General features: G+C 38.7%; 1 protein-coding gene and 1 pseudogene across 1 annotated transcript in view; one reads left to right on the top strand and one right to left on the bottom strand.

The window, feature by feature from the left end:
* Positions 1–3,803: 3,803 nt before the first annotated feature.
* On the top strand, positions 3,804–3,921 carry LOC114472485 (uncharacterized; annotated as a pseudogene).
* A 2,065-nt stretch (positions 3,922–5,986) lies between these two features.
* LOC114464609 (uncharacterized protein DDB_G0271670-like) overlaps positions 5,987–20,546 on the bottom strand; it is a 38,421-nt gene continuing 23,861 nt past the window's right edge. Inside the window, exons 5-7 of the mRNA XM_028448989.1 lie at positions 18,231–19,197; positions 11,151–11,286; positions 5,987–6,830 (exon numbers count right to left, since the gene is read on the bottom strand). Of these exons, the coding sequence (XP_028304790.1) occupies positions 11,159–11,286; positions 18,231–19,197 (1,095 nt within the window). The 3' untranslated portion in view covers positions 5,987–6,830; positions 11,151–11,158. The remainder of the gene's footprint in view (positions 6,831–11,150; positions 11,287–18,230; positions 19,198–20,546) is intronic.

Consider the following 20,546-nt stretch of genomic DNA (forward strand, 5'->3'; position numbering starts at 1 on the left):
CATTTCTTTCATTCTTTTCTTTCAGTACCTTTGCTTCACTTTGTAGGTTTTCCAGTGAGTTTTCCAGCGTCTTTTCCAACGACTTTATCTCGGCAGATAGGTTTCGTAGACCCTCGCGTATCATCTCCTTGACCTCTTCCAAACCCAAATTGGGTTCTGAAGGGCCTCCCTGCGGTTTTTTCACCATTTTCCTTCAGTCTTGGGCCCAATTTTTCAGGCTGTTCAGCTGTAACCAGCTGTAGCCAAGGTCGTGTTATTGGAGCGAATGAAAACACGTCTGCTCTCTCCAAAGACCAGAGATTTAATGATGATAATAATAAACATTAGGCCAAAGATACACATTTCAGACAAAAGTTCAGACTGAAGCCTACTTTACCACAAATGTGCCAAAGAGAATTTTGGGACTGAAAAGGTTAAAGGTGGACCTGTCTATCAAAGTCCAGTAGGGATTTGAGAACACTTATTGATCATTGATTTTATAAAATAATTTTTCACGGAAGAGTAGAAAGTAAATTATTCCCGAGTCAATAAGCTCAAGTCTGAGTTAAGTCACGAGTCAGTTGTTTTCAAGTTTAAGTCAAGTTGGTTCCCAACCTTTCCACAGTCCCGTACCCCTTCAGACCTTTAACCCCCTATTCCTGCACACTTAAAAAACATAATAATGTAATATCATATACAATGTAGCCGTACAGTGAAAATTATCTCAGAATTTTACCCATCCTGTTGAGGAATAAAAATAACTAGAATATTTACATTTCCTCAAGAAAATGCAAGTGAGGATGTAGGTGCTGGCCCGCGTCATTGAACACTGCATTAGCATTAGCCTAACATTACCATTAGCATTAGCTAGCATTAGTTAACAGTAGCATTAGTTAACTTTAGCATTAGCCTAGCATTAACATTTGCATTTGCTAGTATTAATTTCAGCCCGGCATTAACATTAGCATTAGCTAGCATTATCATTAACATAGCATTAGCCTAACATGATTATCAATATAGCATTTGCCTAGCATTAGCAATAACCTAATATTAGCATTAGCCATGCATTACTTTATTTATTTATTTATTTATTCATTTGTTTATTTAAGTAGGGACAGTACATATTAATGAACATTCAAAAAAAGCCAATGGCTAATTTCCATCTGTTGTCCCATAGACAGGCTGATGTAATAAAATGTCACACTTAACAATGAGACATGGCAAAACACAAAACAATATACAAAAGGATTACATACAGGACAAAGAACATAGGGATCATAAAATCAATAAAAAACACTGCGATCAGAACAACTACACTCTCAAGAGAATAGACAAGATGCTGTAGGGAGAAGAAAAGGACAGGGGAAAGAAAAGCAGTTCACTTTCACATACTCAGAGTTACATAAGCAAACATAAGCATCTGCTAGCATTAGCTTTAACATGTAATTGATATAATTGGTCAAGTATTAGCATCAACATAGCATTAGCATTAGCTTAATATTAGCATTAGCTTAGCATTAGCCCAAAATTAGTACTAGCCCCATGACAATTTGTGTACCCCTGGGGGTACCCGTAACTCACTTTGGGTACCTAGCGTTTAAAGTCATCAACTTTGTGACCCGAGTCCAAGTCCACATCTCTATCAGGACTTTAAAAATCAATCCTCAAGCTAACACTTTTAACTGTAATATTATATTATATTATATTATATTATATTATATTATATTATATTATATCGTCTATCGTATGCTAGCAAAAACTGTGCCCTAACCATCACGACCTTTTGTCGTGTGTGTGTGTGTGTGTGTGTGTGTGTGTGTGTCAGGGGTGTGTTAAATGTAGGAGGGCCAACCCTACTGTTTGCTCACGTCGCCTCGGTGCTATCTCGGATGTTGCCGTTGACCCTGATTGGCTGCCAGCTCCGAGCTTATTATCCTTCCAGGATGGGGAACGCTGTGCCAGAAAACACACTTTCCATTTGTTTCACGAGTGCAGAACAGCTTCACACACACCTGACACAGGGACACGGCGCATCCCGTCTTTGAGCCTCCACGCAGAAACACGATGTGAGCACCAATGTCGAGTCCAGAAAACCACGCTGAACTTTGGCTCACCTTCATTGGTTCACTCCACCACAGTAGCTCACACCTGGATGTCTATTGGCTCAGAGACACATCCACAGGGTCACGACCTGCTACAAGGTTCATGGTCACATTTACAGTGTGTTTTTACAGCACGTTGCTATGCAACAATACCCATAGCTTATAATAGATAGACTAGATACATTATTTATTGCTCTCGGGCACATGTGTCAAACTAATGGCTGGGGGAACAAATCTGGCTCTTTAGAGCATATCATTCAGTCCGCAGGAGAAAGGAAAAATGACAGAGAAAACATGAATCATTGTGTAAATGAAACTCAACAATATTTGCAAGTGCTCACAGTTTTCCCAGTGCCTTTATTGCATAATTGCAGTCATTTTTAATGTGAAACAGTTGAAAAATCCTTCAATTTTCCTCAAATTACTACATAATATTTTCCTTAATTAAATAGAAATTGGTCACAAAATCTAGGAAATTTATAGCGTAGATCATGTTGGGACTGATATCTGTCACTTATTGCTTGGACATGGTCAGTTTCTTACATATTTTGTATTTTATGTATAAGCAGAAGTGTAAACTAAGCCACAATAATGTTGAAATTACTCGTTTTCCTGCTTAAAATCTGTGGCCTACGTGAGATCAAGCTGCTCCGTATTTGGCCCCTGAACTGAAATGACTTTGACACCCCTGATCTAAGGCTATGATATGTTTGATGACAATTATTACTTGGTTTTGGTTTTTTTTGTTATTGCAATAAAATCACCAGCCCTCCCTAAGGAAGGGTAAGAAATCTTTTATTATGGGGAGGATATAAAAAGGGAGAGCAGTGTTACACTTAGGTTGGGGGGGGGGGGGGGGGGGGGGGGGGGGGGAGAGACTCAAGGTAGGAAATAGAAAGGGTGGTGAAGAATAGATTGTTTTACAGTGAGGGTGAGATGTGAAGTTGTAGAATATATTGTGCTTATTATGTTGTGTAATCAAGCCAGTATAGTGACAAGTGTGAAGCTTAGCTATAATGATGGTGGCTGTGGAAAGGGGGAATGAGTGAGTGGTAGTACCTAAAGCAGGTATTTGGGATTAACTTGTCTAAAGTTAAGCCCAGTATGAGTTTTATCCCACATCCCAAGGCGTGCCAGTGCATCATAGACCAGTATATGTGCAAAAACCGCTAACACAAACCCAGGAACTCCCACGGGCCCACAGATGCAGCCAGGCCAGCAGATAGAGCAGGGGCCAGGGAGCCCCAGGCTACGCCCCCACGGCCGAGCAACCCCCCAGACGCCCCCAAGAACCCAGGCCGAGAGGCAGCCACCGCCCCCCACACACACTTCCGAGGAAGCCCCAAGCAGCCGAGCGTCCAGCGCATCCCAACACCGACCCCAACCCCCAACCCCAAGGCCAACAACAACAACAACTACAAACAAACAGTGTGTGTGTGGTTTAAGGTGCTGTCTGTGAACAACATTCAAATGCTAACACAATATTAGCTTCACATTAAGTCATCCCTTTTTAGAAGCTTATTTCATAGTCTAAACTTCCTCTCGTGCAAATAGACTCTTTCATAACTCTGCGCTGGGGCTAGTGAAGTCAGGGGTCACGGGGTCATCATGATACACACGAGTTTGGAGATTTGACTTGTTCTGTACGTAGGATTTAATCATTTTTACTGTGATTGTTCACAGATGGCTGAAGACGATAGTGAGTGTCGGTGGAAGCTTCCTGCTTGTGACCATACCAGCCTGTCATTGCCCGATCCCGTTAGATCTCGGAAGCTAAGCAGGTCTGGGCCTGGTTAGTAGTTGGATGGGAGACCACTGAGAATTCCAGGTGCCACAGTGGGGTGGCAGTCACCCAGTGGTATCCGTCATTGTGCCCTTGGGCACGGCACTTCACCTACATTGCCTAGTATGAATGTAGTGTGTGAGTGAGTGTTGGTGGTGGTCGGAGGGGCCGATGGCGCACTATGGCAGCCTCGCTTCCGTCAGTCTGCCCCAGGGCAGCTGTGGCTACAATAGTAGTTTACCACCACTAAGTGTGAAAGAATAATGCCTTAATTCTGTAAAGCGACTTTGAGTGTCTATGATAAAGCGCTATATAAAACTGATGCATTATTATTATTATTATTATGAATATAGAAAAGGTCATTGTCTTTCCTGCTTTGCATTTTGTGTATTTTTCTGTTATTTTTGTGTTTTACTGTAAGTTTGTGTGTTTTAGTGTAATTTGTCCATTTTTTTCTGTCATGGTGTTTTTTTTGTGCCATTTTGTGTATTAATGCTGTATCTTTCAGTCGTTATGTGAGTTTTTATTGTTTTGTGATTTTTTTCTTTGTGTATTAAATACACAGAGACAAATTCATGACTACAACTTTTTTGTAATCATTTTGTGTATTTATTTGGTCTTCTTATGTATAATTACTGTTGTTTTGTGTATTTTATCTGTACTTATTGCATTTTTTTGTCATTGTGTGTATTTTTGTGTGTTTTTGTAATTGTATGTTTTTGAGGGATTTCGTGTACTGTTCTGTATTTTTGTTATTTTGTGGTTTTTTCTTTTTTTGTGTATTTTTGTTGTCATGTTGTGTATTTATCCTGTCAATGTTGTTGTTTTTGTTTTGTGTATTTTTTGGACATTTTGGGCCTGTACTACAAAGGCAGATTTCCTCTTATCGTGTTAACTTCCAGGATTTATTTGGTGTGTGCTGTACTACGATGCTGGCTAACTTCTTACGGGGATAAATCACCATGGTAACTTAGCCTGAATGCCTAACCAGGTTATGAAGTGGATAAGATCTGAGCGAGTACTAAAGCTCCGCCTCCTGACCAATCAGTTTTCTTGTAAAATGAGATGCTCATTGTTAGAAGATTCTGATTGGTGCAGATCTGACAGCTGTGTTTAGGAAAGAAAGATTATTAATGGATACATTAATCCTTTCACATGACATCCTTTAGGAAAGATATAGATTTATATCTGATAGACTGATCTACAGTAGCTGATGAAGACTGTCAGATCAACTTATTCATTTATTTACTATAGTATCGCTGACAGCATCATCAGGAACATATAGTAAAACAATGTGCTCTCATCCCAGTGTGTGTGTGATATATAGAGGTCTACCTGAATAGAAACACGTCTGTGATGTAATAAAGTGACACTGATCAGAGCGCTGTCCGTTTATCATCCCATGGATTAATACTAATAATAATTAACAGTGTCAGCATCTTCCTGCCTGTGTTCTTTTCTTCCTGCTTTTTCTGCAGCAACACTGTTGTTTTTGGTCTGAATCATGGATTTTACTTCTTCATATTTAAAAAAACATTTTCCTCAATTGTGACGGTTCTCTGAAGAACCAATGTTTGGCTAGTTGAAGCTAATGGAGAGATAATCATCCAGCTTTGTGGTACAGGACCTTTGTGTATTTGTATATTTTAAGGTCATTTGTGTATTTTATGCTGTCTTTTTGTGTATTTCTGTCTGTTGTTTTTTGAACATTTCTCGCTCTGTGCCGTTTTGCTGTTTTTATGTTGTATTTTTCTGTGTTTTTGGAGTCATTTTGTGGGGTTACCTTGGGGGCTGCGAGTCGCCCATAACTGCACTTGAAGTTTGTCCTGGGAATTCAGGAGTAATAAACTTTGGCTAGAAGTTTGTCACTTTAAAACATGTTGGGTTCTTTGTCACGTCCTTGTGATTTCTCCTCTTCCTCGTCTTCGCCCTGTGTCGTTTATCTTCTGGTCATTCCTGGAGTGACACCCCCTCCTTTCCCCGTCTCTCCTTCACCATATGATCCTCTAATGTTGACGTGCCTGTCTGAGGTTGCTATAGCAACCAGACTTTTCTGCTGACTGCTGCAAGGGTTAGTGGCTGAGTCTACTACACACACACACAGTCAGACACTAACAGCACCAAAGGAAAAGCACTTCTTGAACATTTTTATTTTGTATTAAAAAATAACATTCAGACAGTAACAGTTTTACAACAAATAATTATAATCTGCAACAATAATTACACTTAAGAACGAGCGGACCGAACATCCACTTTTTTTTAAATAAGTTAAGCAATAAAGTTTTTCATTTTTTTTCCCTTGGAAGTCGTTTCTTGGAAGCATTTATACAATACAGTGTTGGCTATAGAAGCGTCTCACAGCGATCTCTAAAAGCCAGGCCTTAAGACTTGCTTTAACGTGGATATTCACAGCGTGTTATTGAAGCAGGCATTTATTAATGACGTTGTTTCATTCCTTGTTGATGTGGCAGTAGTAGAAAATGAGCAGGTTATCAGTATTTTCCAGTACATTTACAGTAGCTACTTTTCTAAAGTCAGTGTAATATGATCAGTGTACGGCTACTCCAGTGTTATATAATATCAGAGCCCAGACCTTTAATGACATAAGACTAAGGTTGAGGCGAGACCCGAGCTGCACTCTGCAGCTTCCAGTTTGAATTCCAGTTCTCCGCTATAGCACCGTCTCATTGGCTGCGTCTCAGCCTGCCAACTCCAGCAGCCAATCAATGGCTGGCGATGTGTCACCAGTCCGTCCACATCGCTGGAACTCCCACTTCAGAACAAAGAAATTCCAGGGTTTGATGTGAAGAATGTCTTCCATTCCAAAGAGCTCAGATCATTGCACTTTTGTAAAAATCCCAAACAATGAAAGCTCTGTGTCACATCTGTCCACAAAGCTCCACATCTGTCTCCATCATCTCCTCCATGTCCTTGGGCTGATGCATACGGCCACGATTTGTCACTTTCTGTGAAAAAGAAAAGAAACATGCATGTGTTATTATTTTTCTAATCGATAGAAGAGTCAAACTATTAACAGCAATGGGTAAATCCAACATTTTTAATAGTCAGTAGATATTGTAAAAGTTGGTGCATTGAGGGCATTAGCCTGTGAATGTGCACAGAAATGTACAGGAAATTATAGAAATACAACTTTGTAGTAATTAATTAATAAATGCAATTAGTTGCAACTTAACTATTGCAATTACATTTTTTTTAATTTAATCTCAGTTTAATTCAATTAAATTCCGATTTAATCTAATTGTTAATTAATTATTAATTTAACTATGAATTAATTATTAATTTAACTATGAATTAATTATTAATTTAACTATGAATTAATTATAATTTAACTATGAATTAATTATTAATTTAACTATGAATTAATTATTACTTTTAATTAAATATAATAAAATTAAAAAGTTAAATAAATGACATTTTAATTTAATTTTAAAGAAATACAATTAGAATTCAATTTTAGATAAAAAAATACAATTTTAACTCAATTTGAATTTGAATTCAAATATCATTTAAAGGCACACTGTGTAACTTTTGGCCACTAGGGGTGTTAGGCCTGTAACTTTCACGTCAAGCGCCCCTAGTGGCAACAAACGCCGCAGCACTGTCGCAAAAATCAACAGTCAGTCGGGCCAGCCTCCCCTTGTCTTTTGATTGTGTATGTAGACAGTAGTTGACCTGGAACTTAGGGTAAGGATTGGTTCTGACCAGTGTTGGGGTGGTAACGCATTACAAGTAACGCGTTACCGCGTTACCAGTAACATTGGGTAAAGTTCAACAGTAACTAGTACTGTAACGCAATATTTGTCTAAAGAAACAACGCCGTTAGCGTTACAATATGGTGCGTTTGTCCGTTACTTTGCTAGCTGCAGTGTACTTCCTGTTTACAGTGGCGCTACATATTTAACAGTAGAAGAAGAAGCATTGTCAGCGTGTTTGTTTACATCACGTGCGCCAATCATGGCGAGTCAATGCGGGAGAGGGACGTGCTTCTCAGAGTGGAAATACGCATCTTATTTTTGTCTCCAAAAGATGCATCAGTGAAGCTAAGCTAACGCTGCGGCTGGATTTTAACGGACTGTGACTGTTATCCAGGAACAGGTCAGACAAACTATTGCACGGTATGTTGTTGTAAATATGCAGCCTGTCGCTACTGCTGAGTCACTGCTAACAGCAGCTCATTAGCCTGTTATGTTTAGCATTGTGTAGCTGAGAAAAATGCTGTGAATTAGTTTTTCCACATTCATTTTTATAAGCATTTTCAACAGCAGAATGTGCACCTGGAATATGCACAACTTACTTTACATTACTGTGCTAAGGCTGAAAAATTACTGTTTTAATTTTTGAGCAGCTGTTTTGAGCTTTATATGCACATCATTTATAGTTGTTTTATAGCAGTTATTGTATTATTACAGCACTAATATGAAGCTGTATGGACACAAATGACCCAAAATAAATAATACATTCTTTAATTCTAAGTAACTCAAAAGTTACTTTTTACAGTAACGCATTACTTTTTGGTGTAAGTAATTAAAATAATAACTGAGTTACTTTGTGGATGAAGTAACTAGTAACGGTAACACTGGTTCTGACCCCGCGCACGCCGGGTCACCTGTCCCCTTCGATTCCCAGGGAAGGGGGCCAACAATGGCCACGAAGTCAGGGAGTGGGGGGTAGCGCCACCTACGCGGCGAGGCAGGCCCGCTTCTCCGGTGGCGGGGAGAAGAGTGCAGCGGTGGCGGATGCTCCTCCAGTCCAGCTCCGCTTCGCACCCCAGCCCCGAGAGACAATCCTTATCCTGAAGTTACGGATCTGACCTGCTGACTTCCCTTACTAAAGAATCCATGTTTAACTGAACTATTGCGGCGATTAGTGCATCATTAACCCAACACGAAACTATCATATTGTTCTCTTTTGGCTGTAAACAGAGGCTACACTTGTTTCAGCTGTCCACAACAATGGTCGACTGTTTTATCCCCATTTTCCTCCTTCACGACCAGGAACGGCAAAAGCGAGATGAACCTTTGTTTTATAAAATTATCCCCTGAGATCATCCTGTGGTTTGAGGTTTGATCAGAGGAAATGTGTCTTGAATATTGGTTCAGACAATCATAAATATTAAACTTGACGAGTCCCGAATCATGATCCCCGTGATTTGTGACGTGGAACAGAATGTAGCCAATCAGGAAGCAGCTGACTGAGGAACACGTAATGCTGCATTCAAGGAAACTCAGAACTTTACACGTGAAAATATCTCCATGGCTGACAGATATATTTTGCCGACTTTGCGGGGTAGGAGCTCCGACTTCAGGTGGCGTTCAAAGTCACTTTTTCCAAGTAGGAGGTTGGAAAATCTCTGCTTCTAAGTTGCCTTGAACGCAGCGTTAGTGATAGACCGATGCTGCATTTTTTACGTGTATCGCATCAGCCGATGCAGGCAGCTGCTTTCGTTGATCCGCATTATTTACAGAGAGCAGAATAATGTGTAACTTGAACTGTTTTTAATATTTGTTAATTATTTTTTACTTGTCATTCTACCTCACCTTTGTTAATTTCAATAAATGTTCCTTTTTAAAAAAATTGAGACTTGTACCATTTGTTATCATCATTGTGTAATTTTCATGATGTAAATTGAGGGAGCAAAAGTAGTATTGGCTCCAAATATTGGCTCAAAAAAATCAGTAGTCCGTATCAGTCATCAGCTAAGGCTGACGGGAAAAAGTCGGTATCGGCATCAGCCCTACAAAATCCATATCAGTCTATCCCTACCTATCATAATCATTAAATAATTGTATTTATTACTCAAAGTAATTATTTAGGGGTCTATTCTCCCATCTGGACTTAAGCGCTTTTTTGCGCGCCTGCAGTTATGCACTTCTCTCTTATGCGTAGTCTGCGGTCCAGGTTCCTGACACGCCCACTGCGCGTAAGGTAGACCAAAGGCGCGTAAGTGTGAATGAAGGCGGTCTGAAGGAAAAGAGGCAGTGATGTCATTTTTTTGGGCTGTCTAGAAATCACGGAACCTGGAGTTTTCCAACGCTTGTAAATGTCATTGAAATCCATGAAAATGATAAAGTTCACTTTTAATTTGAAATGCCTTCATTAATAAACAATGTAACAGGTTGATTTGATCAGATCATTGATCTGATTATTGCATTGTAAAGTGACCTGAGCTGAGCCTCATTAAAATATGTGTGGAAACAGTTTGTGGTCCATCCTCATCTGCATATGACAGCTTGTTTCACTCTGTAGTGGATCAAACTGTGACTTTACGTTGGACATAGTATGAAAATAGTTGAATCACTGTGACCAACGTGGACAGAAGTCTGCGTCTGTCAGAGTTTTAATTAATCGTGCAGCTGAGTGATCACAGCTGCTGCTGCACGACACATCATCATCATCATCATCATCATCATCATCATCATCATCACCATCATCATCATCATCATCACTGTAAAGTGTGACAGAGTTAGATGCTGGAGATATGAGGAAATAACACGGCCTCAGAGCGTCCTGCTTTAATACAGAGGGATGTTTGCAGTGAAACACAACTATAGTCTTCCATAATACACAGTTTTAAATAGAAATAGTTTAAAGTGACCTGAGCTGAGCCTCGTTAAAATATGTGTGTATCTGCATATGACAGCTTGTTTCACTCTGTAGTGGATCAAACTGTGACTTTACGTTGGACATATTATGAAAATAGTTGAATCACTGTGACCAACGTGGATAGAAGTCTGCCTCTGTCAGAGTTTTAATTAATCACACAGCAGCAGCAGCTGAGTGATAACAGCTGCTGCACGACGCACAAGTCCGTGAGGCTTCAAATGTAACTAAGTCCATATTTCTAGTGCAATATAATGTTTCACCTTATGGGGGCACTGAACTTATTCCAGGGTTAGAAGCGGTAAGAGGAAAAGGGCTTACGCACACTGGAGAATGCGCGTAAAGCCAGATTTGAATGGGAACGCCCACATTTCAGGGCTGCTCCACCCACAGTATGTAACTGAGATGAAGGCGCGTAGCGACTGACTTAAGTACAGGGGGAGAATAGCACACAGCTAAAAACAGCGTTACTGCGCTGCTTTTTGGACTTACGCACATGGGAGAATAGAGCCCTTAGTCAGTAACCTGACTTTATTAAGGCATAATTAGTGAGTAGCTGATTTTGAGCACAACACGTGCTCAAAAAAGACAAAATCGGATAATTATGAAGAGTTGATGAAATAAAACGACGTTATTAAATTTGTGAACCAGTGTTTCCAGCTCACCTCAAGCTCTACATGATCATGGCTCTCAGAGCAGCTTTACTGATACGTTTACGATGTTTTCTTCTGCGTCGAGCGGAGAGAGGTCGGAATGGGGCCGGACGGGCTGGGGGTGGCATTGGAGCCATGGTGGAGAAAGCTGAAAAAATAAAACCAAAACTACATTAGTCACAAAAAACAAACAAACAAACAAAAAAAGATTGAGTTTTCTTTGTGTGCTATTGAGAAATGTGAAATAGCTGTGACAGATGTAATGTATGTAATTTAGTAAATTAATTTATTTATCACATTTATCATCTGAGTTGTGACGTTATATTAAAGCAAAGTTAATCAACATCATTAAATATGCTTTTAGTAAATATAATTTACTTGTAATATAAGGCAGTATTTTTCAACCACTGTGCTGTGACACACGTGTGCTGTGAGAGATCATCAGGTGTGCTGTAGGAAATTATTCAACTTCACCTAAATGGTATCAAAAATATTTTTTTTATTGTGTGTAAATTGTGCTGATGTAAGCCCCTCCTACTCCCAAAGCTCACAGACAGCCCCCGACCTCAGCTGCAGGTCAGAGCAGAGAGGAGACCCCCCACCTCTGTGGAAGTGTGCAAATAAAGCTACATTAACTTGAGATATTGTATGTGCATTATATTGCATGTGATATTTGCTCGCTATAAGCACCACATGTGCACTTTGCTGAGCTTCAGGGCTGATCGACTGACTCTGAAGAGGAACAGATGAGGAGCTTGTGTTTGCCATAAAAATAAAACAATGAAAAAGAACGACATACAACTACCACTCACTTCTCATTGTTCATGTTAATAAATTAGATTAATTCATTCTGAAACATCACATCCCTCAATAACAGCCTTTGGATCAAATCTGACACTCTTAACGTTTAACAATACAGAACAAAATAGAATTATAAAAATGTATTATTATTATTATTATTATTATTATTATTATTATTATTATATAAATATAATATAATATAAAATTACATAATAAAAAACTGTGTTAAATCAAAATAAATATTTAACAGAATAAAGTTCAATTGTAGTTTTAAACATATTGAGTGTTTTACTTTTATCCCTCCCACGACATGTATCGGGTATGAAAAATATGAAAGATGATAAAATACATTTTATTTCTCAATTGATTTCTATCCACGACACTTTGATAAGAATGACTGTATATCGTTAATGGAGGCTACAAAGTTTCAGTTTTTAAAAACATTAGGGGTGTCCCGATCCGATATTGATATCAGATATCAGGCCGATATTAGCCTGAAAACGAATATCAGATATCGGATTAAAATTTCTGAATTGAATTTACCAAAATTTAGTTTTTTTTTTTTTTTTAATTAATTTTTAATTTATTTTATTAAATTGTAGAATACTGTAGATATTATTGAAGGTAAACATTTATGTAACCATATGGTTAATAATAAATGGGTCAGTTTTTCTCATACTTACTGTTGCTGACTATTGTTCTCTGTTTAAGTAACATCACTTGATCAAGCCTTTTATAATATTCCACACTACAAAACAAGTAATTATTATTATTTGTTTTAATTAAATAAAAAAAAATAAAAAAATTTAAGAAGAAATTAAAAATGTAAATGTATGATTTATGCTGATATCAGATTAATCTTGGTATTGGCTGATACGCAAGGCTGCAATATTGGTATCATATGGGAAATGAAAAAGTTGTATCGGGACATCCCTAAAAAACATTTTTGGTGGTGCTTTGGGATTTTTCTCAATGAAAAGATGTACCATTGGCTCTAAAAAAGGTTGAAAAACACTGGTTTAGGAAGCACTAGATCAGGGGTTCTCAACTGGTCTCACCCTGGGACCCACATTTTGCCACGGTCATTAAATCGTGACCCAGTTCTATTTTTTTTTAGAATTCAACCAACCAAATGTATTTTTTCTAAAATAGCTGTTGAAAACACACATATATAATCTTTTTTTAAAACATAAATCTATGTATTTTCCTGTGTAACATGCATTTCACAGCATGCCTATCAAAAGAAAAGTTTCTTTCAAAATAAAAGACAAGTCCAACATTATTTTCTTCTTGACTTTTTTTTGTCTTTTATATTTATGCTATGTTTACCACCTCAGAGCTGCAGGCCTGTGTTTGTGTTACAAATACATTTAAAAAAAATGATAGTATAAATTAGAGATGTCCCCATACAACTTTTTTGTTACAGATATTGCAGCCTTGCATATTGACCGATGCCAATATCGATCCGATACCATATCAGCACGAATCATACATCATTTTATTACTTATTTTGTAGTGTGGAATGTTAGAAAAGGCTTGATCATGTGATGTTACTCAAACATAGAACAATAGTCAGCAATTCAAGTTCACTTCAGTTATTTTTTACTGTCAGTATATGGTGGGAACAACTGGGGGCGGGGACAAAAAAAACTAAAACTTATCAGAGCGCTTATATCGGAGATTTTCCGATAAAATCTGATATTCGTTTTCTGCTGATATCGGACCGATATCCGATATCAATATCGGATTGGGACACCCCTAGTATAAATTAGAGTATCTGTTATTTTAGCACTACTCGAGAAGAGGAAAACTATGACTACTACTAATAATAAACAGAAGTGAAATGCATCACCCTAGGTATTATTTAAATAAAAACCTCCTAAGGTAAAATAACACGTCAAGTTAGCGTGTACAGAAGCCCATTGGTGCTTAAATAAGACGGGAATAAATACAGGATGTGAAAGTTCTCCAGTTGCTGTGACCTTGAAGGGTACTTAGTGTCCTTGAAGCCTGAGCAACAAAGAGTGGCTGCAGGCTTGAATGTTACACGAGGCGATGGGAAGTTCAGCCCTCTGACTGCAGGGCTCTCAGGGGGCTGAAGAAGAATGGCAGGACACATGTGGTCATGTTGTTTGGTCATGCATGTAAAGTTAGAAGCTTCCTGCCTGGAAAACTCACTGTGATTCACTCAGACACTAAAAGAGAAAAGGGCATGCTATTATTATTATTATTATTATTATTATTATTATTATTATTATTATTATTATTATTATTATCTGACACTGAATAGTCTCACATGCATGTTTTGGGAATAATATCACACATTTACACCCAATGTGTCTTAGTAAATGGGAGGACAAAGAGCCATAAATGTCTAACTAATACTAATCTAATGATGTGAGCTAAATCAGAAATTCCAACCCTAAACTATTCTATGACCTGTGATGTTTAACTGCTTTGAGTTGACGCTTCTTTACACGAGCAAGAGAAAGAAAAACTCACACCTTGTTCATCAGTAAATGTCCAATAAAAACCAAGGCTACGTTCACACAGCAGGTCCTCATGCACTATTAGGTTCTTGGGAAAAAATCTGATTCGTTCATATTACACATTGAATGTAACTATCACTTTAAATTATTAACTGAATGCAACCCTGAGGGTGACCCACAAGTACAAAAGAGTTCCTGAGGGAATTCGTGACCACGCAGGCACGCACTGTGTCTACAGAAGTAAATATAGAGGCATGTAGTCTCAGCATATAGCACTGATAATAGGGATTATATAGAAAAATGTTTATTAATCTCCTTCCACTGTCCACTTTTAACTCTGTCCTCCCCCCAGGGCTTTGATCCCGCCACTCCCCCTGGGATACAGATTGTTGACGTTTACTGCATTTCATGATCTAAAGGTCAGATAAATGTGAGCTGGCTGTTACGACGATTGTCGCATTATGAAATATCAAATACGATAAAATCAGATGTAAGCTGTTCAAACGGTCAAACGCTGTAGAGTGTTCACAATCTTCTACCTTATCTGTTTGTTCTTTACCAACATTCAACGATGGAACAAGTTGTCGTGCTTTTAGTGTTTTTAAAGCCCTGGTTTATGCCACCACAAGGGTCGAGAGGTTGGGGGTTCGATCCCAGTACCTGACTATGTGTCGAAGTGTCCTTGGGCAAGACACTGAACCCTAAGTTGCTCCCAGTGGTCGACTAGCGCCTTGCATGGCAGTCCTGTCCCTCTGGTGTGTGAATGTGAGAGTGATTGTGTGAATGAGCTGATATGTAAAGCGCTTTGAGACTGTTTCAGTGGTGATAAAGCGCTATATAAAATCAAGTCAATTTACCATTTACCAATGCTATGCAGTATGCACTCTACATGATCTCCCATACTTCCTGTTTTAATTTTGAGTGCACATTGTGTTCACAGCGCTCATAATCGCTCTAGACGTCAACTGGAAACGCTCCAAAAAAACAATGGCCGTTATGTCATACTAATGTACTACTCATACTAACGTACTACTCATACTAACATACTACTCATACTAACGCACTACTTGTACTAATGTACTACTCGTACTAATGTACTACTCATACTAACGTACTACTTGTACTAATGTACTACTCGTACTAATGTACTACTCATACTAACATACTACTCATACTAACATACTACTCGTACTAACGTACTACTCATACTAACATACTACTCATACTAACGTACTACTTGTACTAATGTACTACTCGTACTAATGTACTACTCATACTAACATACTACTCATACTAACATACTACTCGTACTAACGTACTACTCATACTAACATACTACTCATACTAACGCACTACTTGTACTAATGTACTACTCGTACTAATGTACTACTCATACTAACGCACTACTTGTACTAATGTACTACTCGTACTAATGTACTACTCATACTAACATACTACTCATACTAACGTACTACTTGTACTAATGTACTACTCGTACTAACGTACTACTTGTACTAACGTACTACTCGTACTAACGTACTACTCGTACTAATGTACTACTTGTACTAATGTACTACTCGTACTAATGTACTACTCATACTAACGCACTACTTGTACTAATGTACTACTCGTACTAATGTACTACTCATACTAACGCACTACTTGTACTAATGTACTACTCGTACTAATGTACTACTCATACTAACATACTACTCATACTAACGTACTACTTGTACTAATGTACTACTTGTACTAATGTACTACTCGTACTAATGTACTACTCATACTAACGCACTACTTGTACTAATGTACTACTCGTACTAATGTACTACTCATACTAACGCACTACTTGTACTAATGTACTACTCGTACTAATGTACTACTCATACTAACATACTACTCATACTAACGTACTACTTGTACTAATGTACTACTCGTACTAACGTACTACTCGTACTAACGTACTACTTGTACTAATGTACTACTCGTACTAATGTACTACTCATACTAACATACTACTCGTACTAACGTACTACTTGTACTAATGTACTACTCGTACTAACGTACTACTCGTACTAACGTACTACTCATACTAAGTGTGAAGTCAAAATGAGTATGTAGTGCGTTCACATTAGATAGTATGAAAAGATTGAGTACGTGAGAAATACCAGGATGTATACTATATGGCAGTGATTTCACAGTCCCGTACCCCTTCACACATTTAACCTGAACCCGTGTACCCCCTACTCTTGCACTCTTAAAAAACATAATAATGTAATGTAATACACAATGTAGCCCTACAGTGAATTTTACCTATCCTGTTGAGGAATAATATATAATCACATTTTATAATATTTGCATTTCCTGAAGAAAATGCAAGTGAGGATGCAGGTGCTGGCCCGTGTCGCACTGCATTAGCTTATCATTGTTATTAGCATTAGCCTAGCAATAGCAATAACCTAGCAAAAGCATTAACCTAACATCAACATGAACATTAGCACAGCAATAGCATTAGCCTAGCATTCACCGTAACCTAGCAATAACATTAACCTAGCATTACCATAGCAATAGAATTAGCCTAGCATTAGCATTAGCCTAGAATTAAAATTGACCTAGCATTAGCTTTAATCTAGCATTAGCCTAACATTAGCATTAACCTAGCATTAGCCTAGCAATATCAATAACCTAGCATTAGTATTCACGTAGCATTAGCATAAGCCTAGAATTAAAATTGACCTAGCATTAGCTTTAACCTACCATTAGCCTAACATTAGCATTAACCTACCATTAGCCAAACAATATCAATAACCTACCATTAGCATTCAAGTAGCATTAGCATTAGCCTAGCAATTGCAATAACCTAGCAATAGCATCAACCTAGCATCAACATGAACATTAGCACAACAATAGCATTAGCCTAGCATTCACCGTAACCTAGCAATAACATTAACCTAGCATTAATATAGCAATAGAATTAACCTAGCATTATAATTAGCCTAGAATTAAAAGTGACCTAGCATTAGCTTTAACCTAGCATTAGCCTAACATTAGCATTAACCTAGCATTAGCCTAGCAATATCAATAACCTAGCATTAGCATTCATCTAGCATTAGCATTAGCATAGCAATAGCATAGCAATAGCATTAACCTAGCATTAGCATTAGCATTAACTGCTCTAATTATATTCTCGTTTCAAATGTTGTCATTGTTTTTCATTTTCATTCACGTATGACAATTTGCGTACCCCTGTGGTACCCGTACCCCACTTTGGGAACTTAGGCTATATGGCAACATTTTATAAGTACACATGGTGGGCACGCTAGTCATACTCAACAGCCCCATGATGCATTGCGAGCAGAATGTAAAATGGTCCTGGGACCAGCTTCAAGCTAAAAATCAAGAAGTTTTGTCAGTAGAACAATGGAGTTTTATGGATCAAATCAGCACATGTTGATATTCTACTTTTACACTTAAAATGAACTTTCACAGGTTTTTGTACTTGTAGCTTCCAAATGCCTCTTTGGAAACTTGAAAGTATACTTCAGTGGGGACACTCATCATCCTAATCATACTTATAATAATAGACAGTAATAGACTACTATATATAGTAGTGTTTAGCCCAAACATGTCGACCTCTATATGAGTTTAAAGTGATTTTTATTCCATCTGCAGTTTCTAAATCTCACAGAAAAGTAATTGAGCTGAGCTGTCTTTGTACTTAGTGTTGAGTATCCCTTTATATATATTAAATCTAAAGTAAAGACGATTGCTGTGTGTAATATGTGTGTGTGTGTGTGTTTACCTGTTTTAAACACGCTGGACTTTGGCCTTTGTAGAGGAAGATGTGGATGAGGATGAGTTGTTCTGTCTTGTTCCCTCTGAAGCATCTCCAGTAGTTTCTCCCTCCTCTCCTCCTCTGTTAAATGATCTCCATTCACTGTGGAGTCCTTTCCTCTCCCCTGATTGGTGGGCTCCGCCCTACCAGAGTCCTCACTATTGGCCGAGCCCGCGTCCTCCCTCCCGTTCCCCAGTGTTTGTGGGACTGTTTCAGTCTCAGTCTGTTTGTGTTGTGTGACCTGTAAGTCTTTTATTGTGGCGGGGGTTTGGGTGGGGTTCACAGGTGGAGGTCCGCTGTCCGACTGCGGAGCGTTGAGTCGATGCTGGGTCCTCAGTAGTTGCTCGTTCTGCTGCTGCTGCTGTAATAGCCACTGCTGTCTTTGTGAGAGCTCAGACTGACGCACGCTGACGTCCTCCTCTTTACTCCCATCGTTCCCACTCCCGTGCCCCACCTGCTGCATAGACTGTGTCACGCTAAGCTCCGCCCTCGCCTCAGAAGGCCAGCTCCTCACAGGCTCGGGCAAGCTGGAAAAAGTCTGATGCACGCTGATCGGCGCCTTGTGTTGAGTCCAATGAACCAGCTGAGTGTAGCTGCCCTGCTGCCACGGCCTCGCCTCAGAGTCCTCGGAACGATGGCGCTGCTGGTTGTGCTTCAGGTCGTCATGGCGATGGAGATCAGCCTTTGAGGTCTGGGTGTTGGGTGAGGAAGGGGCAGCGGCTCGGGGAAGGGGCGGAGGGAGGTGAGGGTTGCTCTGAGAGGAGGAGCCAGCACCAGGAATGGACCCAGAAGAAGATGATGATGATGATGATGATGATGATGATGATGATGATGATGATGATGGAGGTTGACACCTGCAGCTGATGTGATCCTCCACTGAGATGATGGCTTTGTCATAGTGAGGTTTTCTGTTGATGAACTGGATCTTTGTCACCTGAGAGAAGACACAGAGAAAAGTGTTAGTTTAACACATACGTACGACCAGCCAGGATCAATAAGAAGCTGCAACGCAAAATAATTCAAAAGTTTTTAAATTCTCAAATTCATATTGTGAAGAGATTGCACAGTTTAAACCTGAGACTAAATAGATCACTATTAAAGACACGAATAAGAAGAAGTTCATGTTCAAACCGACATGTCTACGCACTGATGTTGAAGTGGGAACATTCCCTTTTGCTTTAACCAGTTAACAAGATTAGGCAAAAGAAACATGTGACAAAGAGGTAAAACGTAGTGAAAAAAGGAAACAAGAGGCATTTGTTGGGCAACAGCTATAGCTTATTTGGATGAAAATAGCAAATAAATGGTTAAAGAATGGACAAACACTGGATAAAAGTGTCAAAAAGATCTTGCAAAAATCGACAAAAAGTAGAAAAAAGGGGAATTTATTGGCAAAAGGAGCTCAAATCTCAATAAATATGTAAAAAGGGGTTAAAAGGTTAAAAGGTTTCCCCTTTTTAAGGTTTTATGTGGAAGTAATGATTAAAATGAAGACATAAAGAGCCATATGTTGAGCATCACTGACTTAATAACAGCTTTCATGGTTTTAGAAATGATTTGCAGACTCCAGGTTGTACAATAAAGGCCCCACAAAGCTAGAAACATCGCTGCCTATTAGTCTGAGTCATAAAATCACTTCTGTTGTTATTTGACATGATAATGAATAAAAATTGATTGATTTCTGTCAGTTTTAGTCCTTGTCTGACTTAAGTATGAGGATGATATAAAGTTTAATAGAATATTGTACAGATATACATATTCTTTTAATGTAGGATTTTAATGAAAAGTGAACTATTGCTTTGTATCTGTATGTATTTGCAGGTATCTCTACATACTTGTAGGTACAGTATCTCTATGTACCTGTGGGTACAGTATCGCTACGTACCTGTAGGTACAGTATCTCTGTACCTGTAGGTACAGTATTTCTATGTACCTGTAGGTATCTCTACATACCTGTAGGTACAGTATCTCTACATACCTGTAGGTACAGTATCTCTACGTACCTGTAGGTACAGTATTTCTACATACCTGTAGGTACAGTATCTCTACGTACCTGTAGGTACAGTATCTATATGTACCTGTAGGTATCTCTACATACCTGTAGGTACAGTATCTCTACGTACCTGTAGGTACAGTATCTCTGTACCTGTAGGTACAGTATCTCTATGTACCTGTAGGTATCTCTACATACCTGTAGGTACAGTATCTCTGTACCTGTAGGTACAGTATTTCTATGTACCTGTAGGTACAGTATCTCTATGTACCTGTAGGTATCTCTACATA

Source organism: Gouania willdenowi, chromosome 1 (assembly GCF_900634775.1).
Source record: "Gouania willdenowi chromosome 1, fGouWil2.1, whole genome shotgun sequence".
In the NCBI taxonomy this organism is placed as follows: Eukaryota; Metazoa; Chordata; class Actinopteri; order Blenniiformes; family Gobiesocidae; genus Gouania; species Gouania willdenowi.